The following is a 23,771-nucleotide window of genomic DNA, read 5'->3' as shown; positions in this document are numbered from 1 at the left end:
CGGAACCTGAGCTTACCCCTCCCGTCCTGGCCTCTTCGTCCACAGCTCACCAACACCGTGCACACGGTGGAGCGAGGTATTTTGAATCAGCTGCACGTACAACTCATGGAGCTTAGGAGCTGTCAAGGGTACAAGCAGTGCAACCCAAGACCGAAGGGCCCGGAAGTTGGTAAGGGGGGAATAAGGGTTTTGGTTTTGGTTTTTTTTTTTTTTCTTATATTTTCTGAGAAATTCTTTGTGTTGTCGGGTTTTCTACCTGTGAAGTGTCTCCAGGCGTAGACACAGAGAGTTTGGGATACTTACACGGGAGGCTTGCCAGGCAATTCCGAATGTAATGTGTTCTCTGAGTTTACCTCTGAGAGCATTAATGAAACAGCTAACGCACCCGAAGATTGGGTGAGCGTTTCATTCTAGTTTCTCGCACACATCGGTTCTCCTAGTGAACCCTCTCCTGAACGAAGCATCCACTGGGGCAGGTGGGAGGAAAGCCTGGGGGATTTATCTGTTCTTGCTGTCAACAGGCATAATACAGACTCAAGGCAAACTGGGATATCCTCACCTTTTTAAGTGAATTTGGATGGAAACACCCAGTGCCCTGTTTCTGCTTATCCCACAGCTGGGAGCTGCCCCAGGGGAATCCCTGCCTGGAACATGGGTATTTAGATTTCTTTTCCCAGGATTTTCCCTCTGAAACTAGAGATACTTGACTGATGCACTGTCTGGGGCTCTAACAGCATTGGAGGGCCCATACGGAATCAGCCAGATGTCCCCTCTCTGGGCTGCTGTGTTAAACTTACTTATCGCTTTGTTTCATAAAGCTGCAGATCTTTTCAGTCTGTCCTCGCCCTTTCCTAGTTGATGGGAATACTGATTTCCTCGTAATTCTGGTAGAACTATAAATTCCAGCAGTCCACAGAAGGAAGGAGAAGGAGCTGGCACTGGCAAGAGCATGCGTGTCAATAGGGCCCGCCAACCCCAAAAGGGCAAAGTGCAGGGTGCCCAAGCAGTGGAGGACACTTTGCAGGAGCCCCTTGTATGCAACAGTGAGTCCTGGGTCATGTGACCAGAAAGGGGGGAGTGCCCATCCCCAAAGGATCAATGTCCACCACCAGTCATTTCTACCGTTGTAGGGTCCTGAGGCTTTCAAGCTTTGAAGGGAATTTCCTAATTTTCCTAAGGGAAATTCCTTAATTAAATTAAATTCCTTAATTTCCTAGGAAATTATAAATCCTGCGAGGGGGGTTACCTCACAGTCATCAGCCCATCCTTCTTCATTAACACCTTACTCAGATGAATGGCCAGCAGAAAAGGCCAATCCTGATTTGCAAAAGAGGTCTTTTGGTCACGACCCCACTGAGCTCAAATCTTTCCAGATATCCTTGCTTCTCTGAGCTTTTCCTCAAATCTTAGCCTTTCATACACCAAGAAGGGGGGGGGAAGCCCAATAAGGCCTAGAAATTAAAGCAGTTAATAGAAGCATTAGAAATATGACACCCAGACATTTCTCCCCCAAAAGACCTAGCTCCCTTACGGGTGGTGACATAACTGCCCAGAGAAGTCTGACAGTCCCCTGATGGGATGACACATCCGGGGGGAGCCCCTGATTGCTGTTTGGCCCAAAGTAGTCCTCTCCACCTTCTAGACATTTCCTCAGGGAGATGACCATTGGCCCCTTTTTTTTTTTCAAGTGTTTTGTCTCAAAATTACCAGCATTGTACTGAGACTGGAAGGACTTCTCTTCCTGCTCTTAAATGGGCTCTCCTCCCTTCCCATTTCACTCATGTCGCAAATGAACTCCTCTGCGTTTTTATCTCTGACCTTTTTATTTATAGCCCTCAACCCTCATTTTGAACCCGTCTCTAGAAAAGTCCTGTGGGACTCCAGCCCTGTCTGCATTTAACACAATCTGTTTCTTTCTAGGATTTAGATGTTGTGCATGGAAAACTACGTAGTGAATGGTGTTATGAGTTCTAAAGCTAACGTAAATTACTCTTGTATTTTCCTATGTCAGGAAATAAAGACGGAGGAAGCTATGACCTGCACAGGTATTCACCCTTTTTTATTCTCCCCCGCAGCTTCTTTTCCCAATAATTGCATGATGCAGCCATTTCAACTAATTTCCGTTTCTCACTGTGTTGCACAGAGCATAGTGTGGGGAGCGTGCACATGCTAATAACATTCGCCACCAGATTGTGTCGTTGGTTGCGGATCTGTCATTTTGCTTTTAATCAGCTGACTGTCCCCGCGGGGTATCTCTCAGAGCATTGCCTCCATATGTGTTTGCTCATTAGATGATGCTTTTAAGCATGGAATGATGTGAAAGGGGAAAACAAACAAACAAACAAACAAACCAGAATGATCTTTGGGAACCCTGGGGAGGAGTTGGGAGAATGATTTCCCTTGTGGGGCTCACATGTGGATTTGCTGGAGAGGCTTCATGAAAACTAGTTTGAGATTTTTAGGAAATATAATGTCAAAGACCCAGAAGGAGTGATGGGAATTTCTAGAGCATTCTGAAGCTGAAGTTGGAGAAAATAGAAAGAGCTTTCTTGCTAAGAGGCCTTAATTAACTTGGGTGGTGAAAAGCATCAGTGTTACGATCCAGAAGGCTCTGCTGGTGGTGAGTGAGGAGAAGGCACTAGGGTCGGGGACCGAGAGGCCTCCGCATTAGCACAGAGACGGTACCACCTGACACACCCAAACTTCATAAATGGGCCTCAGCCCAGCCATCTTATTCCCTCTGACCTGCCCACACATCCTTCTTATCTCATCGTGTTCTGGAGGGGGCTCCCACACACGTGGTACCGTCAGCTCTTGATAATTTTCCATTCTGAGCGTAGACCTCGAGGGGGTTTGTCAGAAACGTGCCATGTGGGGCAGGAGGGGACTGACCTTACCACCTCTAGGGTGGGGAAACTGAGGCACGATGAATCCGTCAAAGGAACATGAACCTCCTTGGACCCATGCCAGGGCACCCTACCTGCCCCACCGCCTCCCCTCCAGCCTCAGGAGCTATAGTCTCAGATTCCCCTTTTTTCAGGGCAGCTCACTGGCCTCACCAGAAACTAAACAACAGGAAAGATGAGGGGGTGAGGGGAAGGGAGATGTAAACAACTAACAAAACAAAGGAAGGGGCGCCTGGGTGGCTCAGTGGGTTAAGCCGCTGCCTTCGGCTCAGGTCATGATCTCAGGGTCCTGGGATCGAGTCCCGCATCAGGCTCTCTGCTCGGCAGGGAGCCTGCTTCCTCCTCTCTCTCTGTGCCTGCCTCTCTGCCTACTTGTGATCTCTGTCTGTCAAATAAATAAATAAAATCTTTAAAAAAAAAAAAAAAAAAACAAAGGAAGCTGGGCTTTCAAGGATCCTTAATAACTGTATGTATCTCTTCTTTTTGTCTTCTCTCCGGTCTTCTTTCCTTACCTGGCTCTGCACCCCCCTGACCCCCACATCACCCCCAGAACACGCAGGACAGAGCAAAAGAGCCCCCTCTTAAGCTGGTCTCACCCGAGACACGGGCTGACGAGGTAATAGCCCGCACCCAGGCACTCTTGCGCCTGCTTCCCAAGGGCCACATTAAGACACTTCCAAAGGGTGACATTTTAAACGGACCTACCACTAAATATTGACTTCACAGTTATTTGACGATGCCCTCAATTTTACAGCGAAGGGATTTTCAGTCGCGCTCTCTTTGACTCCTTGTCACGAAGGAGATAAAAGGATACGAACAGGCTATTGCAGACACAGGCCAGGTCAGAGCTGACTCAGGGAGCTCTTCTCCATCTGGCCAACCCCAGACAACTTTGAGAGGAGGGATGTGGAAATGCACTCCGGTCATCATTAAGTGGCCAACGTCTGAGACTCCTCCCTCTCCTTTCCCTGCTGCCACCACTAAGTCCATCATCTCTCCTTTGCCACAGCCTTGGTGACTCATTGTTGATGGGGTCACCTGTCTGAGAAGGTGGCTGTGTGTGCAAGGTGATGGAGTGTTACCTGTCGCCTCCCCACCGCCCCACGCCGAAATTCCCTACCAAAGGACAAATCTAAGGAAACTCTGTAATTCAGAATGCCTGGTGTTTTTGGATCCCACCATTCTGTAAGGCGGGGGCGAGCCGGATGGCCATGGATAGCCACGTTGCAAGCGGGAGGGAAATCATGAATCGGGGTTCCTGAGAGAGCGTCCGCTGGTCACACCTGGGGACTCTCTGGATATCCAAAAGCAGTGTCTGATGCGACCTCTCCTGCTTGCGGTGTCCTGATGGACTGAAAGGGAACAGCTGCCAAACAAGCCACCCCCTGTGTGGAACTGCCGAAAATCCTGTCTCCAGATGGTGTCTGCGGGTACGCCGCCCTCCAGTGACGGCACTCCTGACAGCCTTCTTCAGAAGCCGGGACTCTTCGAGAAGATTCTGATTTTTTTTTTTTTTTAGAAAACTAATTAAATGCATTTTTTAATCATAAAATCTCATTATAAAAAACTTTGAGAAAACCGGTTAACGACCAAACCTGAAGAATATGAAATTTGAGAATTCAGCAGACCAGTGTTTCAGAAACATTCACCTTGCACAAGACTGACTACATAATAGTTTTAACTGCCTTCAATTTTGTGGATTTTGAAAATTTCATCTTTAGATTCGTTTCAAAATGGCCTTTTGAGAAGCAAGTCTGTTCCTTGTTCAGCTTCATTATTTATTTTATTTCTTGATGTAGCATGTGCCTGGGGCTATGCCCCCCAAGAGGCTTGCTGACTCTCCCCGGGTCATTTTTCCTGTTAGGACAAGCACAGAGTAAGGGCACCGCTCAGAAAGTAGCCCCCATGACTCAGGAGATCATTTTTGGCTCTAGTTGAAAGCAGTCATTTCTGTGTTGCAAAACAGAATAGGAGCAACAGCTTGAGGAGGTGTTTATTTTTCCCATTGCTTAGGAAAGCTAATGCCACTGCCTTTTGATGTCCTGGAAATACTCCTGGCAGGCACGGTGGGCATCCAGCAGCTGTGTGGAGCAGCCCAGGGCAGGGGGCGGTTCTGGGCGGCCTCATGCTGGTGGGGCTACTCCCGGGCCCCCAGGGTGCCGCCCTTTGGAGACCAGCAGGCCACAGGGCGCTTCACCCTCCACAGCCAGGCTTCTGCACACCTTGCTGTTGCGTGTTTTGACTCATCTCCCCTGGAACAGCAGCTCTCGCCTTGCAGATGGATGTAGATGAGCGAGCTGGGTGTTAGGGCCTGATTAGCATGGAGGAGTCAGTCTGCCTTGGGTTCAAGTCCCGCCTTGCTTAGTAAGAAGATGAGAACAGAACCTGGCATGTATCAAGCCCCAGGAATGATGAGTGTTATTAATAAGGTGTATATGAGATATGAAACATTAACACGAAGGAGACAGTACTTGAAAGGGAATAGTGACATCAAAATTCCGAAGAATGCTCCTGTGTTTTATAAGAGATCGTCCCACAAATAGAGATAGTCGTCACCACCACCGCCATCTTGTTCATCACTCTTTGGTAATCCAGAGTTCTCTTTTTTCTGAACTGCCTGGACTTCTTGAAGGACAGAACCCAACCTCCACGGCCCTGCTCTGTGTTGCTTTAATGAAGTTTTACCTGGTTCTCTTCTCTCTGTCACATTTCAGGACTCCATTTTCTTTTTTCCTTTCCATATTTCTTTCCAGTTCTACGGAAAAATAATTGGCATGCGTCACGTCTAAGTGCATTTTGTTCGTAAGCTGCCTTGCTAACCCCGTTGGACTTTTCTGTTTAAGAGGCTTGACCAAGAGTTGGATCAAGGTCAGGGTTTGGGGTTAAAGGGACCGGCCTCCTCAGGTAACAGAGGGCTGAGGGTCGGAGTTGTTAGGACATGGGTCAGAGGCAAAGCTGCTGTGTGCATGAAGGCACTGAAATCCAGCCAAAGTTCTGCTAGACAGGCCATGCCCACTGGTGGGTTAATTTTTCTTCACACAACAGTGGCCACCCTGGTCAGGATCAGGGGCAGGGACAAGTCAGGATCATCTAAGCTCCCAAAGAATTATCAGAATTTGGTCTTACTTTTCCACCAGTGATTCTAGTCCCAGTGCCTTGTTTCTTATACCATAGAAGAAGAAACGAAAATATTGCAGGACTCGACCCTTCCTCCAAACGGAGGAGTGAAATTTACCTGTAACTGGCTTCAAAATCGAGAGAAAGGTGCGGGAATTAATCCTCTCTCATCATTCAATAGTTAAAGAAGGAAAGAATGTACATGGCCACCTCTATGCATGCCACTGCTTTCTAGGAAAACATAGTCAAGTATTACAATTACAACATAGAAAGCAAAGTGCTCTGACGGGGAAAACATGACACTATAAGAGCCATGTGGGGCCCCTAACCCACCCCAGGAAACACTGGGAAGCTTCCCAGGGAGGCAGCATTTAGTGCTGCATGCAGAAGGCAAGGCTGGCATGATCTAGAATAGGATATTGAAGAAAGAAAACCATTCCAACTAGAAGGGAGTGTTTTTTCAAAGTCAAGATTCACTTGGGAGGATTGTGATCAATTCAAAGTTAGGACAAGGAAATGAGGTGAGGGGTAAGCAGAAGAGGTAAACAGAGCTGTTTCATGAAGAGTGCGGTATGTAGGGTGACCACAGAATTTGTCTTCCAAACAGGGATGTTTTGACCATAGAGGGAGTACTAAAAATAATTAAAATGATCTAAATGTGATATGTGTCTTCGCTGACCAATGACTTGACCAGTGGGTGTATCAAATAATTGTATTTAAAAATGATTTTCTAAATTAAAATTCCAAAAATTCTGGACAAATGCTTAATGGAAGAGGATGCCAGTCCCACACACATAAACAGGACCCTCCCGGGCAATCTAGACAATTTGGTTACCCTGGTTGCATACTGCATCCCAGGATTGGATCTTTATCCTGAATGCAGTAGGGAGATATTCAAGAGTGTTATAACTTATGAGAAATAATATGATAGGGGGCGCCTGGGTGGCTCAGTGGGTTGAAGCTTCTGCCTTCAGCTCCGGTCATGATCCCAGGGTCCTGGGATCGAGCCTCACATCGGGCTCTCTACTCAGCGGGGAGCCTGTTCCCCCTACCACCCCTGCCTGCCTCTCTGCCTACCTGTGATCTCTGTCAAATAAATAAAAATAAAATCTTTTAAAAAAAGAAAGAATATGATAGTATTTGGGTCGATCAGATTAGGTAACATACATAGTTGCAAGGACAGTTTTGTGGGTCAGCTTAGTCCCAAGGTCTAACTCCATTGTTTTCTAATTTGGGGACAATTTCTAGCTGCGTTACCTAACTTACCTTGTTCCCACACTCTCCTAAGTTCCTTACATATGTTAAATCACTTAACTGTCACAATAATTTTGTGAAGGCAGTACTGTTACTGCCATTTTATTGATGAGAAAATTGAGTCACAGAGACACCAAGTAACTTTCCCAAGATTATATAGCGGATAAATGATGGAGTACCTACCCAAGGAGTCTGGAACTAGCATGTGCTTTTAATCTCCATACCATGCTGTTTCGCTCAAACAATTTATTTAACCTTTTAACTTCATTTTCTCGTCTGTAAAGAGGTGATCGTACACAGATACATAACACATGAAGATTATATGAACTGATATCTGAAAAGGGCTCAGCCCTGAATGTACATTATTAATTTTTAATTATTTTTTATTAGCATATGCATTACTTGTTTCAGGGGTACAGGTTTGTGATTCATCAGTCTTACACAATTCATTCTATGAACGATGTTTGATAATAAAGTTGAATAGTGAGAGAAATAACAAAGAGCCCTAGAATTTTGAAGGACATTTACCATCCCATTAATGGGTAATGAAATTAGAGGCTTTTTAAAATAATGAAATGTTAAGAAAGAAGGAAAATTATGTGCATTTGCCCCAATAAGCAGGTATGTGCTTTTAATCAGCCATTGACTATGCAAAGTTATTCATCTATAGATAAATGACATAACTTATTATTTGTAGTTCAATACTGCCTCCTTAGTGGAACATTCATGGTCTTGTATCTGTAAAATAAGTAGGTGTTCTTGCAATTCATCAATAAAATTAGTGCCCTAGAAGTCTTTGCATAACAAATTAAAAGGTACATATGATTGATTGGCTTTTAGTTATGTTCAGGGCACTGAATTCAGAGTCTCTGGAATTTCCAAACCCAAAGTGAATTCCATTTCAGCCTAAAGCATGCTGTGTTTCAAGCAGCACGAATGTCACACACAAGGCACACTGCTTTGGACCCAAATATGGAAACTCCGTGCCTTCAGAAAAATATTCAAAGAGAACACAAGAAAACAGGCAAGGACTTTGGAGAAAGGAATGGATATGTTAGCACAGATACTCTGCTCGGGCTCTCTTAATTTTAGAAAATCAAATGAATGCCTTCAGAACTGAAACCTGGGAGGGGACTAGCCGTATCAGCGAAAACATCCCTCAGTTAGCAACCATCAACAGAATTCCAGTACTTGTGAATTTCTGGTTGACCTAGTACTTGCCCCTTGAAATTATGGACATCTAGCCTGGTGAAAGTCAAAGTGAGCTTCTGAACACAAGTCGCCAGGACCATCTAGAGGTGGGTGTGTAATGGAGGGGCTCCCACCATGCCGAGGAAACCCGATGCGGGGAATAAGAGGGTCACGAAATTGTAGAGGAAGTGATGCTCAAATTTCATTTTGAAGGCTGAGAGTCAACTCAGATGATGAGGCAGGGAAGCAAATTCTAGGAATAAATGCCAGGGCTGAGAAGGGAGAGAGCCTGGTGTTTTCAGGAAACTACACTGTTTTGGCGAGGCTATGGCAGAGGCCACGTGGGGAGCAGGAACAGAGCAGGCTGAAGAAGTCAGTAGGCATCAGGCAGTCTCTGCAGAAACTACTCTTTCTGCTTCCTAGGACACCAGGAGTCCTTGTGGATTATACCACTGCTCCAAAAGAGGGACAACTCTACCCTTATGTGATCTCTGCTACCCATGCATAGACAGGGACAAAATTATTGGTCATGTTTTTAAAGATGTATTTATTTTTTTCAGAGAGAGGGAGCATGGGGAGAGGCAGAGGGAAAGAGAGAATCTCAAGCAGATTCCCTGCTCAGCACAGAGCCTGACTCGGGGCTTGATCTCATGACCCTGAGATCACAACCTGAGACCAAAGCAAGAGTCTGAAGCTTAACCGGCTGAGCTCCCTTAGAGCCCCGAATTGTGTGGTCATGCTCTTAAAAGTAAATAAGTGCCATCCAGGAAGAAATGAGACTCAGAAGGAGACCTGCGTGTGCTTTTGCATTTCTCTTAGGGGTTTCACAACCTTTCTATTTCCAGATTGGATGAGAATTACCTGGAACTTGAAATCATTTACATTTATTCCAAAAATTTACTTTTCAGAACAAACCTACTCATATGTTTACTCCCTGAATAAAGAACTTCAGAATGGCCCGAGAAAGAGGGCTCCTTTTGTGAGATGAGGACTGGCAGAAACCAGGACAGAAATGTGGACGATTTAGTTCTAATATCTAAAAGGATTTTGACTAATATTTTGATACAGTGTTGCGTGTACAGAAAACTTGCAAGAACACTTCCAAGAAATTTTAACCCATTTGTCTTATTGTTTTTTCTTGTTCTCTGGCTCTTTCTCCACATACACTACATATACTTCTTTTTATCATTTATAATTTGCAGATATCATGTATCTTTATATATAAGAGCTTTAGTATGCATTTCCCAAGAACAAAAACATTCTTACATAACTGTTGTACATTTATCAAAATCAGGCAATTTAACGCTGATACAAGTCTATTTTCTGGCCCACAGTCCATATTCAAATGTTGCCAATTGTCTCAGTAATGTCATATTTATGGTTTGGGGAGGATTTTGTTTTTCTGGTCAGGGATCCAGTCCAGAATCACACACTGTAGTAAAGTGTCATGTCTTTTAAGTCTCTTTCCATCTGGAATAGTTCCTCAACTTTTCATTGCCATTCATGACATTCTTTTCGTTGTTGTTTTTGTTTTTTGTTTTTGTTTTTGTTTTTGTTAAGATATAATGTATTACTTGTTTCAGGGGGACAGGTCTGTGATTCATCAGTCTTACACAATTCACACTGCTCACCAATACCCTCCCCAATGTCCACCCAGCTGCCTCATCCCTCCTTCCCCTCTCCCCAGCAACACATTGATGACATTCTTAAGTGTACAGGCCAGTTATTCTGTAAAATGTGCCTCAGTTGGGGTTTTTCTGATGTTTCCTTGTGATTGGACTAAAATTGTGCATTTCTGGCAGGAATACCACAAACATGGAAGTGTATACTCAGGATATCTTTTCTTTTTTTTTTTTTTTTAAGATTGGTTTATTTATTTGAGAGAGTGGGGTCAGGAGAAGGAACAGAAGGAAAGGGAGAGAGAGAATCTCAAGCAGACTCCCCACCAAGTGTGGAGCCAGACGTGGGGCTCGACCTCACAACCCTGAGATCATGACCTGAGCCAAAATCAAGACTAGGATGCCCAACACACTGAGCCACTCAGGCTCCCCCCAGGATATCTTATAGGGAAATCCGTGACATCTGTGGGTGGTCTTATCTTTGATTACTTGGTTCAGGTGTGGTTTGCTCTCTTAATCTGCTATAAAATCATATTTTTTCCTTCTTTTTTTTCTTTTTTCCTTCTTTAATTAATGATTTATTCACTAGCTTTGGATGATTTTATCATTCTTAATCATTTTGATGACTGCAAAATGATGATTTTTTTCCAACTTCATTATTGTGCTACATTTCTTAAGTGGTGCTCTACCACAAAGAAGAAATTGCCCTTTTCTCATACATATGTAGACATCTATGTATAGCAATAATAGTAAGGATTCATAGATCCTTATTTCATCCCACAGATATCCTTTTGCTACCATTCTTTATTTTGATCCAACTATCCCAGTTTTGGCCAACGGTGTCCCTTCAGATGTCCCTTCAGAACTTTTGGGGTGTCCCCATCTTCTTTTGAGCACTCCCTTGCTTTGGGGCCCGTGTTGCAGGTTCCCTTTGTAGTTTCACTCCCTTACAACTGGAATCATCCATTTCTCCAAAGAACCCCAGTTCCTTTTAAGTGAGGACTGGCATTTGGACCCAAGATCTGGGTTTGAGGTGCGTAAAATTGCTATGGAGGCATCATTGTATGTAGACCCTTTGGGTGGACAGAGCTAAAATACACACGCACGGATATTGACAGCCATTCCTAGATATATTACAAACCATATGTTCATACTGATAATACCTCTAATTCTAACTCAAAGGCTCAAGGTTCATTCTAGTCTTCCTAGTTTCTCTACGGTAACTTCATTTTCCAGCTTTGAGAAGTCTAGCTCCCATTATCCTCAAAGGATTAACTCATCTGTTAAATGCTACAGCACACAGAAAGCAATTTAGAATTGCTAGATCCTGCAACAATAAACACAACCCTGCTAACTAGAGTTCAGTATATTTTTCAGGTCTTTCTGTCTTCAGAAGGAGCAAAAATAGCTCTGTGTTTGTTTGAAATTACTGGGGCTAGCTCCCTGCTACCTCCCCCTTTATTGTGGTATGTTACTCATTTGAAATAGACCAAAGTTTGTTTATTTCTGTCTGTATTTCCATTTTTGGTTCTATTTTTTCCTCATCACTGCTAGTGTAATTTTCTTTTTCAGTGTGTAATACTTTAACATAGTTCCAAAAGTCAGAAGTGCCAAAAGCATATGGAGAGAAATGTCAGTCCCTCCCACCACCTCTTCCCACATGTGCGCTGTAGGTAACCAGACTCCTCAGTTTTTCCTTTACCTTCTTGTGTTTTTGTTGCAGTAGTAAGCAGATGGTGATACCTGATTTCTCTTATTTTCTTACACCGAGGATAGCATACAATATAAACAGGATTGCACTTGGTTTCTTTCTCACTTAAAATATTTTCATTTTAAAATCTATCCTCTCCCTCAGTTCATAGAGATCTTCCCATTCTCTTTTCACTTCGTCGTAGTAATCTACTGTGGGGCTGTTCCATAATTTATTCAGTCACTCTTTTATGTATGAGCATTTTGGTTCTTCTCATACTTTGCAATTCCAAATGGTGCTGCAGTAAAGAGCCTTGCGCAAATATGTTTCATGTTCTTGAGGTTATCTTCAAAATAAATTCCTAGTTGGAGGATTACTGGGTCAAAGGTAAATGCCTATATGGACCTATTAAATACTGCCAGATTTCCCTCCATATGGTTTGTACCATTTTGCATTCCCACCATCACTGTATGACTCTCTGCTTTCAACAGCTGTCCACATTCTAAATTTTTTTTCCAATTGAATGAGAAAGAAGGGGTATCTCAGTATGGTTTGAATTTGTATTGCTCTTCGTATGAGTAAAGTTGAACACGTTTTTGAAAGTTTAAAGGCGTTACTTACTTTTGTAGATTATCTGGTTATGTCATATGCCCACTTTTTTATCTGGTTTTTGAAAGAATTATCAGAAAGAACTTGTATCTTTATGATGCTGAGTCTTCTATCCAGGAACAAAGGCTATATTTCCACCTGGTTAAGTAAATTTCCAGGTCTTCCAGGAGCTTTCTGAACGATCTTCTCATAGGTTTTGCACAATTCTTGGTATGTTTATTCATAAGTATGTTATCCTCTCTGTTATTATTGTGAATAGGGTTTTCCTCCATAATTAAACCCTCTTTGGGATTCTCATTCGTGTATATGAGGGCTCCTGATTTCTGTATATTAATTTTATATCTTGCTACTTTATAAAGTATTTCTATTTTTCAGTTAATTTTGTCATTGATTCTCTTGGATTTTTCAGGTATACTTGTCATACATTTGTGAATAGAAATAGATTTGCTTTTTTTTTGTTTAAGATTTTATTTATTTATTTGACAGAATGAAAGAGAGGGAGAGCATGAGAGGAGAGAGGGTGAGGGGGAGAAGCGGACTCCCTGCTGAGCAGGGATCCTGATGTGGGACTCCATCCTGGAGCTCCAGGATCATGACCTGAGCTGCAGGTAGTCACTTAACCAAATGGGCCACCCAGGCGCCCAGCTTTGCTTCTTTTCCAGTTTGTTGGTTCTGACTGATCCCTCCTGTTGACTTGAATGAACTAATACTTCTAGTACAGTGTTATCTTGTTGCTGATCTTAGTGAAAATGCTTCTCAGATCTCCCTGTTAAGTGAGAAGGCATGTTTTAGGACTAAGTTGTACACATCTTTACATGTTAAGGAACTAACCATTAATTTTTTTTTTTTAGTGTTTTTATTACTAATGAATGTTGAATTTGTCAAAGGCCTTTTTCAGCATCTATGGAGATGCTCAAATAATTCTTCAATCTTCCAATATGATATATTATATTCTAATATGATATATTTTATTCCAAAGTTATTCTATTCTAGTTTGTTCTATTCTATAGATCTTCAAATACGATATATTATATTAACGGATTTACTAAGAATAAGCCAACCTTTCATTCCTAGAATACATTCCACTAAGTCATTGTGTGTTATTTTCTAAATATAATATTGAGTTCTCTCCAGTAATATTTTACTTAGGATTTTTGTATTATATTAATAAATAATACCAGTCTGTAATTTTCTTTTTGTTTGCACTAGTGTTACCTTTTTAGGTATCATATTAGTTTTCTATTGCTGCTGTAAGAAATCACCCCACTGTCTTAAGCAACACAAATTTATTCTTTCATTTTTAGCAGTCAGAAGTCCAAAATGGGTGTAACTGGTCTAAAATCATGGGGTAAGCAGGTCTGTGTTCCTTCCGAGAGCTTTAGAAAAGGATCCCTTTCCTTGTCTTATCCAGCTTCTGGAGGCTCCCTACATTCCTTGTCCAGGGCCCTCCCCCGCATCTCCAGAGTTTGTAGTGTAGGATCTTCAGATCTCAATCTGTATGTGTCTGTGTGGGCATGTGCAAGCGTGTGTCTCAGACCCAGGCTTCCGAGGTCACATCTTCTCACTCCCCTGCCTCTTTCCCTACGAAGGACCTTCGTGGTTACATTGGCCCCATCTAAATCCTTCAAAACTATGTCCCCCATATCAACATAATTGAAATCGCATCTGAAAAGTCCCTTGTGCCATGGAAGGTAATAGATCTACAGTTTCTAGGATCAGAATGTGGCTATCTTTCTTCCTACCACAACTAAAAATGTTATAGTTGCTTTATAAAAAGAGTTTGGAAACCTTCTTATTCTATGCTTTGAAATAGTTTATCTAGTGTTCAGATTCTCTTCTCCTTGAAGGCTTGGTAAAATTCTCCTGTGAAACCATAGGGACCTGGTACATCTTCATAGTTTCTTAATAACCTTTCTTTTCCTTCTTTGGAAATTGCTTTATCTAAACTTTCAATTTCTACTGGGTCAATTTCAATAAACTACTTTTCTGGGCAATTATCTCTCTCATCTAGGTTTTCTAATTCATTTGCTTTGAGGTCTACAAAATGGCCTCTTATGTTTTAAGTTCTGCATATCTCAATGATTATTTCTCCCTTGCCATTTTTTTGGTCATTCAACAAATTTATTAAATATCTACTAACTGGTTTACAATTCCATTTTTTTATTAACATATAATGTATTATTAGCCCCAGGGGTACAGGTCTGTGAATCACCAGGTTTACACACTTCACATCACTCACCATAGTACATACCCTCCCCAAAGTCCATAACCCCACCACCCTCCCCCTGGCAACTCTCAGTTTGTTTTGTGAGATTAAGAGTCCCTTACGGTTTGTCTCCCTCCCAATCCGATCTTGTTTCATTTATTCTTTTCCTACCCCCAAACCCCACAACATTGCATCTCCACTTCCTCATATCAGGGAGATCATATGATAGTTGTCTTTCTCCGATTGACTTATTTTGCTAAGCATAATACTCTCTAGTTCCATCCACGCTGTTGCAAATTCCCTTGCCATTTTTTATTTCGTGTATGTGAACTTTCTCCCTTTTTTCTCAAATAGCTGAACTAGTGATTGTCTGTTTTGATACTTTTGTAAAGAACCAGGATTTTGATTTACTAGTTAGGTATGTCATTCTTCTGTTCTCTACCTCATTAATTTTTGCTTTCACCTTTATCATTTCCTTCCTGGTGCTTTCTTTTGGTTTACATTGTTCTTTCTGCAGAAAGAAAGAAAGAACATCTTCTTTCTTTTTGAGTTTGGTGTTTAATTCATTTATTTTTCATGATAAAACTGTTTAAGGCTAAGAATGCTTAAAACGATGCATAACTATAATGCCTTATGCATCATAGGTTCTAATAAACAGCGTTTTCATTATCATTTTTTTGAATTCTGCACTTTTAGGTTTCTATTTTCCTTTTCACCCAGATGACCTTAGCTTCCAGGTCAAAGGGCTTTCTTGTTGTTTTAATGTTATTAATTTCTAGTTTTATTGTATTGTGTCAGAGGGTTCGTGATATTTCTGTTTCATGCAACTTACTGATTCTTTTTTTGTGACCAAACACATAATCAAGTAATGTGACTTTCTATGTGTGTTTGAGAAGGTGTGTCTTCTACCCTTGGGATATACTATTGGACACATTTAAATGAGAACTACCTGACTGATTATATACTCAGGTCTTCTAGATTCATACTTATTTTTAGTCCATTTGGCCTGTCTTAGATTGAGTATCACTTATTATTATGTTTCCACATATTTCACTTTGCATCTTTCACAGGTAGTTTCTTCTTTATCAAGATGGTTGTCTTCCCCTCCCACTTTGGAACTTTGTAGGATTTGCATTTTTGTCCTATTGGTTGCCTTTGAACTTAAACGTTTTTAATGTCCCTAGTCCCTGTTTCTTATTTAATCTTTCATTATCTCATTGGTCAGTGTTCAATGGAGTTCTTTGACTCCCAACTATTATTTCAACTCAATGAGCTTCTCTTTCAACTTCTCTATCTTTCCTCCCATTTCTAGTTACATTATTTTTTACTTTGTCATATAAAATGTATACATTATCTCTCAACCCTTCTCCTATCTTTATCAGACTCCTAAATCTGATAAGTACATTAAACGCTCACTATCAATCCTTTTGCTCCAGTGATTTCTTGGTTGGATAAAGACTGTTCAAGAAGAGCTGATGTGGAGAGTGTTCTCTGCATTCTTACATTTTAATTTTTAGGCCTGTTTTTCCTTAGCCTTGATACTTGAAGAAGGTCTTGGATGGTTGTAAGATCCTTGGTTTATACTTTAATTTCTGATTTAAGATGGTTTTCATATCCTGGGGTGCTTGACTGAAAATATTTAATTTACTTGGCAGTGTTGTATTGTGATTTTCTTCGCTTTATGGTTTATTTCGTAAGGGGATTTGGCATTTTCATAAGATGATAGATTTTGTTGTTCTTATTTTCTATTTTCTTTTATAACAATTTTGTATAGATTTAAGCTGTTTTTCCTAATTTCATAGATTTCAAGTATTTACAAGATTTCTACTTTAAGAGGATACTTTCTAGTGGGTATATCCAAGATACTTTCTTTTTACTATTTTATTTTATTATTATTTGGGGATGATGATAGGGGAGGTGGTGTGTTTCCAATTTCTTCTTTCTCTTTTTTCCTCACAGGATCTGACATTTCCCCTCTTTGCTGTCCTTTTCCCTTATCACCCAGTTTCCAAAGGATGTGCTTCTTGCTTTGTGTCCTTTACTCCCTGCCTTTCCGACTGCCACCTCGATTCACACCCACTTCTGAGTCTCTTCCTCGTTGTTGCCACTGCGGTTTACCAGGATTCTTACAGTCTTTTCTACATCAGGTTGACATTCTTTCAGCGATGGCTTCAACTCAGTTCTTGGCTGCGACCTCATATCCTGCTTCTCATCTGTCCTGTTTTCCCAAGGCTCGTGCCCAAAGTGTGACAGACAGCTCTGTCGAGATTCGGTTTTAACTTTCTTTTTTTTAACTTACAGGTCATTTGAAGATTACATAATTTTCTATCTTCTTGTTTACCGAGAAGTGTGGGTTTTGTGTAGTTTTATATATTCTTCCCGTTGGTCCGTATTGCTTACAGGTAGTTGATCACATTAATCTAGGCTGCCTCTTTCTAAATGATACTGAGACATAACAAAAGAAAAGGTGCTATTTTCCACAGGACTGGAGCCACCTTGGTGATATAGAAAGACCCGAGAGAGAGAAAGCTGGTGTGTTCTTTGTACACTGTGGAAACCACTCAAAGATTGACTTATCTAGAGCATAGACCTTTTAGGGCAAAAACAAAATCAGAGAGGCAGATTCAAGCATCGGATTTGAAGAGTTCAGTTGCAGTCACGTTTGTTTTTATACGCAGTCCCAGGGAGCATAAAAATGTCTGACTAAGTATCGCCTGTTCATTTAAACCCTTTCAGATTCATCATTCACCCAGTGACCCGGTAGGTAGTAAAGTTTCCATCACACAATTATTTCCGCATCTGACAGATGAGGGGTTGAAACTCACAGAGCCTCACTCACATGACGTTCTGGTCACAAAGTTGACTTGAGGAGAGCCAGGAGTAGAACAGCAGCCCCCTGACTGATGATGCCATGCATTTCCAGCACCAGCTTTGCCTCATCACAGAACTTTGCCCTTGTTTGAACCTCTTTGCAATTTTGTGTTACTGTTCAGTCACTTCTGTAACTTAAGTCCACTCCCTGACAACAAATGACTAGGAGAAAATAGTCTTTAGCGTTGTATTTCAAATTGATTTGCCCTGTTAAAAACAATGTAAGTTGCTTGTCCGATGAGTAGGAAATACTTTCTCCACTAATCTACCTCCGTCTCTCTTTTCACAGAGGACAATTATGGGATGGATGGGAAGGTTAATCTGCCCAGCCTCCCGGCTGATGTCAACTGGCAAGGTCTGGAGGATTTATACAGTGTGAATGAAAGTGTCTATGAGTACAGACAAAACTATACACTTAGTCTGGTTGACTGGACTAATTACTTGAAGGATGTAGATAGAGTATTTGCACTGCTGAACGGCCACCATGAGCAAAATACAACAAATAAAACTAGGACAACTCAAAGCAATGCGTTCCCGGCTGGATCTGCTGAACTCTCGGTGCCGGGGGAGGGGGCCTCCGCGGAGTCCGACGAAGACCCGAGTCCTAGCGTTGGGGAAGCGCCTCATTGGACCCTGCCCGCTGACCTTCCAACCCTGCATTGGAACCAACCAACATTCAGTCCAGACACGAAACTTGAATGGAATAACGACATTCCAGAAGCGAGTCATTTGAATTCTGAACACTGGAGAAATCATAAAACTGAAACGTGGACGGAGCACGAAGAAGGAAATCATCCTGAAACCGACTTCAGTGGCAATGGCCTCCCAGAGCTGGTCCTCCCGCCCGGCCCCCGGCGGCTGCCCGGGAGCTGGCCGCGAGAACTGCCCCAGGCTGGCGGTCCAGGCGAAGACGGTTTTGAAGATCAGCAGCATCTTCCGGGGCCCGCTGATGTGGAGGCAGTTCATCAGACGGTCGATGCGTCTGCGGGGCAGCGGCCCGCGAACCCCCGCAGCGAGAAGCGGATGTCCAACAAGGCGAAGAATGGCAAGACGGGGAGCTTACAGAGTCTAGAAGGCAGTGCCTCCTTTCCCCTCTCCTCCAATTAGCGGACATTGTGACCTTACCCTAAACACAGTATTTTTGTAACTTTTTATTAGGAAACTAACAACGACGATCAGGACAGCCAACATTGTACGCTACCCCAGGCACACAGGTCAGCGCCCATGCGAGCAGGAGGCCCGCGGGGACTCGGTGTTGTGATTCACCATGTGTCAAGAACAGAAAGAAAGGGTGACTTGTGTGTGTGCGTTTGTTTGTTTGTTTGTTTGGGGAACACTCGAACAGTGGTGTCTTTTGAAAGTGATAGGGATATGTCTATACAAATATTATCCGATCAAGATGGCTAGAATTGTACCTTTCTGAGTTTCTAAAACTTGACACCCTCCGTGAATGGGTCAGCACACTTTCCACTGCCTGCATAATGGGGTTTTGATTCCGTTTTTAACCACTGGACCTTTTCAGTGCCATCACGTTCAATGATTTTGCACTTTGAGATCAGAATGCCATGTCTGTTTGGTTAGTCATTTTTTTTTTCCCTTCCCATACGCATTTTCATAGTCTCACCGCTTGCTTTCAGTGTGACCACTGGGAAGCAGACCCCAGGAATGATACCCAGTACGGATGACATATTGTTCAGTGTACGCTTTTGCCAGAAAACACTGCATGCGTTTTCCTCGACTTGCTAAAATTGATTAGCAGAAAGGCATGGCTAACGATGTTGGCAGTAAAAATAAATAAATCAACAAAACCACGATTGCCTGCTCTCTCTGTGCCTAGCCTCAAAGTGTTCATCATATGCTTTAGATTGCTGAATTTTTATTATTTTATTAACAGGATAAAAGGACAGATGACTTTTGTTTTGTTTTGTTTTTCCTTTCTATCTTTGTTTTCTTGACCTGGCAAGTCAGGTCAAGTGTTGAGAAAATATGCTTAGTCTTGAAATTATATAAGAAATCTTTTTCAATAAAACAAACTCATGAATGTTTCATCTTTTAAACACACCATATGTGTTATATGATTATTTTTAAGGACTTCACCAAGTTCTGATTATTTTTAAAGGCATAATTCAAGACTGCTTTTGAAATTCTGTTTTCTTGAAAATGTTCTTGTTATGTATTAGATTTTTAAATACCAGCAAAAGGATTACCTCATTGAGAGTTACCAGTACCCTAGCCAACTTCCCAAGAAGGTTTTTTTTTTTTTAGCTTAACAGTTATTTTCTATTTTTAGATCATTCAAATGCATAGGTAAATTATGTTTTCTTTAAGTGTTTAAGGTAAACTCTTTTAAAGAAAATTTAATATGTTATAGTTGAACCTTTGACAACCTTAAGTCTTTATCATAGACTTTGTACATATGTTAAAATTAACTAGCTCTTTATCAGATGTGTGTGTCACCAGCTGAATGACAGAAGAAACATATTTATGGTCATGAATGATGTACTTTGTAAAAAGGTTTCAAGTTATTAGGAAGCATACTGTGTTTTTTAATCTTGTGTAATATTCTGTGATACTTTTATAGAACAACTCTGGCTTCGGGAAAGTCTAGAAGCAATATTTCTTGAAATAAAAGGTGTTTAAACTTTACCTGTTTCAGAGAAATGAGCTTATTACCAAGTTTTTGTGTAACATCCATTCTTTGTAGGTAAAATTGAGTCCTGATCTCAATGGACATGGTTGAATATTGGCCACATTTGTAAAACTGCCCCAAAGTCTGTGTGTTCTAGAACATGCTCAGATTAATGATTTCAGGGTGGATTTGCCTCCTCACATCAGGGAGGCCACGGCAGAGGCAGCACCAACTGGCTCCCCATGACGCCCCCCTTGGTTACATAGACCCGGTGTTTGGTTGTTCTCCGGTCACCATACTGACATCTTTAATGATCTTTGAACAAGGAATCCCACCGTTCCTCATTTTACCAGACCAACGAACTATATACCTGGCTCTGGGGAACACAGATGGAGTTTCCCAAAAGCAAGAGGACAGATCCACTGAAGGAAGGTTCAGTTCACTAGGGACAGGACCATAGACTTTGATCAAGACCTAACCACCCTCCAATACTTCAGGTTTTTCCCAACTGACAAATACCATATACTTCTTTCTGCTCCAGATTTCCTGAGGAGCTGCTTCTTCTGCAAGTGCAGGGGCTGACAATCTGTGACATGTCCAGAGACCAGAAGGTTAATAGGAAAGGGAGAAGAAAGTAAAGCAAAGGACTTTTTTAATATCTGTTAACCCAGTCCTGAGATAACTGAGGAAACCATCTGTATTAGTTTGTGAGGGCTGCCAGGACAAAGTAGGAAAGGGGGGGCTTAAACAACAGACATCTATTTGCTCACTGTTCTGGAGGCTGAAAGTCTAAAACCAAAAGGCTTTGGTTTCTCCTGAGGCCTCTCTTCTTGGCTTTCAGATGGCCACCTTCTCTGTGTGTCCTCACATGTCTTTTCTCCGTGCATGTGCAGCCCTGGCCTCTGTTCTCACAAAGGAAGAACACAAAAAATGCCAGTCATATCAGATGGCAGCCCACCCATATGACCTCATTTAACTGTAATTACCTCTTTAAAGGACCTCTCTCCAAATACAGTCACAATGGGGGCATAGGGATTCAACACTTGAATTTTCAGGGGCATAATTCAGTCCATAAACCACAGATTCATCAAGAGAAGAGTTTGAGATAACAGTGTTGACCAAAGGCACGTCATTTTGCCTCCCTCCTTGATCCTTTCCCACAAAAGGTGACTAATCCAAATGCTGCTATCCCGGAGAAAATTCCATTTTAGTTCAATACAGTAACTATTTATGCAGTACCTAGTATGTGCAAGGGCATGAAAGAGACCTTCAGATTTTGAAGAGTGCTTCGAAACTTGCTAGCTGACTGACCTTGTTTGACTTCTGAGGAGCTGATGCCCAGAGGGTTAAGCTGATTCCCCAACTGCCCATTTCCTACAGGTTTAAGAGGAAGAGGTTTACAGAGGCAGGGCCCGCCCCTCTCCACTTTCTCCATTTACACACAACACACACACACACACACACACTCCAGATCAGGGAAGTGAAACTCCATGTAGGAAAGTGTAATGGAAAGAACAATGGACGTGAATTCTAAATTTCACTACCTAAGAGCTGGGGAAAGTCGCATAACCTCTCCTTGACTGTAAAATAAGAGATGTGAATTGAGGACGGCAATTACATCACCTCTGGGCTTTCTTTTCCTAGAACATGCCCAGGGAAGACATTGCTCATGCATGAGGACACCCCTGCATGAAGCCAGAGCACTTGTACCCTTAGAATCCTTCCCAACACAGCCGGCTACACCATTGAGTCGGTAGTAAAGTGTGAGACACAAACCTACTGTCCATATCCAAAATAGGTAGTATCTGGGGCTCCTCCCAGCCTTCTTTAGAAAAATAAAATAACCCTCTCTGTGGGGTTTTTTGGTTAAGAGAGAAGGAATGAAGCTGTAACACTCCCACCCCCTGCCAAATGTCCCTAAACACGTTGCCCTTCTGAAAAGAGATTTTTAAATGCCTGTTGTTCAGAACTTGCTTTAGAGCTACCCTGCTCTCAGGTATAAGAAGGTCTTCAAAGTCCCCCAATTCATCTAATTTTGCTTGATATTTTCAAATTTTATTTGCTTGATGTTTCAAAATCTAGTTGGAAAATATTTTCAAAGTTTTCAAAATGTATTTTAACAGAAAACAAAGACCTTAGAGCAAATAATACCTCCCTGTGGTCCACCACTCTGGTTCATTTAAGCCCTCATGGTCTCTCCTTGAAGCTGCTGGGAAAGCTGTTATGGCACCCTAAGCCCTTCCCCCTCCCCCTCCAACTCCACCCCAGCCTGCACTTGCTGTCTCTCATCACCTACCTCAGATCTCAGCCTCCTGCTCAGAGATGTTCGGCCATTTTTGACATGCACACTCCCCCCACCGGAAGCTCTAGCCTTCCATCCACCCATCCGCTCCCCCTCCACCTCGCCTGTCACAACCAGCTTCCCCCAAATTAGCTCCACCTTCCCAGTTCTGAATTCCTCATTTCAACAGGTAAAAATCTTATCCATTCTTCAATTCCCATATTTTGTTTTCCATTTCATCCTAGCAAACTTTATCTTTTCTTTCCACGTAAATTTTCCTCAACACCCCCACCCCTTGGACACACAATATCTCGACCATTTTTTGCTTTACTTTTCCCCAAGTAAGAGAACACGGATATTGTACCAACTCTGAGGCCGATGGAGTGAAAGTGACCAGCCACATTCATGGCCTTGCCATTTGCCCCTAAGAAACCTACCTGAGGCAACTCTTGTTCATACTGGTCTAATTGACTCATCTTCCTCCAAGTTGTGTCGTTGATGCTGAGGACTTCACCAGCATAGTACCTAGGTCCTCATAGCGAGCCCACTATGATATAAAATGAGCAGAGAAAATAACTTTCAAAAAGCAGATACTTCCTGTTGAGACTAGGAAATCCCTGCTCCGTGATGTCAGGGAAAGCACTGCAGAGGGTTAGGAGACAAAGGGAGCTACAAATGTTGAGGTCTTTTGTGCCGAGCGTTGCCTCACTTTTCTGATAGTAAATGCACTTAGGTGGTGGACAAAGGTATCTACCTTCTATTTCTAGCCCCTACACCAGTGTGCCTCCCAGGACCCAGGAATTCCAAATCTGTATCTCCTACCCCTGGTCCTCTTCCCCATTATCCAACCTCCAGCCCCAATGGCACAGGTGACCCAGAGCCAGAGTGGAACCAATCCAATTACTAATGGGTTTTGGCAGAAGAGGACATGTCCTTGCCACCCTAAAATGAATGTGATCACAAAAAGGCCCATACAACTCAAGCCCAAGAACTGGAAGGGATGAGAGGTTGGTAAGCATGTAATTTCCATAATAACCATTGGGTGTCACTCTAGTGCAACTCATGACAGGCTTCCTTCCAGCCAGGATCCGCCCCTGACAAAGCTGCCATTTCATTGATTTCTGAAGTAGCAGCAGTACCATTTAGACAGAATGCAGCTAGAACAACTTGATCCATGGCAAGCTTGCTCTTTCTTTGGTACCTAGGATCTTGGCCATTTACCTAGGATCTCAGCCGTTCCAGAAGACCAAAGAAGGGTTTTAGTTTTCTACTGATGTATATTGGTATTATGAGTTGGAACTGCATCAGACTTTGACGTTTAAATACAAAAGTCAACACCAAATACCGATCTCCTTGCTTTCCAATGACTTTGCACAATTAAAAATGCCCCCCCCCTCC

General features: G+C 42.3%; 1 protein-coding gene across 8 annotated transcripts in view; it reads left to right on the top strand.

Moving 5' to 3' along the window:
• SULF1 (sulfatase 1) overlaps positions 1-20,109 on the top strand; it is a 183,656-nt gene extending 163,547 nt beyond the window's left edge. For 6 of the 8 annotated variants that reach the window (XM_044245481.1, XM_044245480.1, XM_044245479.1 and 3 more), the window contains 2 exons: positions 46-169; positions 17,753-20,109. In XM_044245481.1, the coding sequence (XP_044101416.1) occupies positions 46-169; positions 17,753-18,570 (942 nt within the window). In that variant the 3' untranslated portion in view covers positions 18,571-20,109. Of the gene's footprint in view, positions 1-45; positions 170-2,011; positions 2,046-3,456; positions 3,523-17,752 lie in introns of all 8 variants that reach the window. The other 2 variants (XM_044245485.1, XM_044245486.1) reach the window with 2 other exon arrangements.
• Positions 20,110-23,771: the final 3,662 nt, after the last annotated feature.

The sequence above is a fragment of the Neovison vison genome, chromosome 4 (genome assembly GCF_020171115.1).
Source record: "Neovison vison isolate M4711 chromosome 4, ASM_NN_V1, whole genome shotgun sequence".
Classification (NCBI taxonomy): Eukaryota; Metazoa; Chordata; class Mammalia; order Carnivora; family Mustelidae; genus Neogale; species Neogale vison.
The sequence above is the reverse complement of the archived record's forward strand: the minus strand, read 5'-3'. Positions and strand labels throughout refer to the sequence as shown.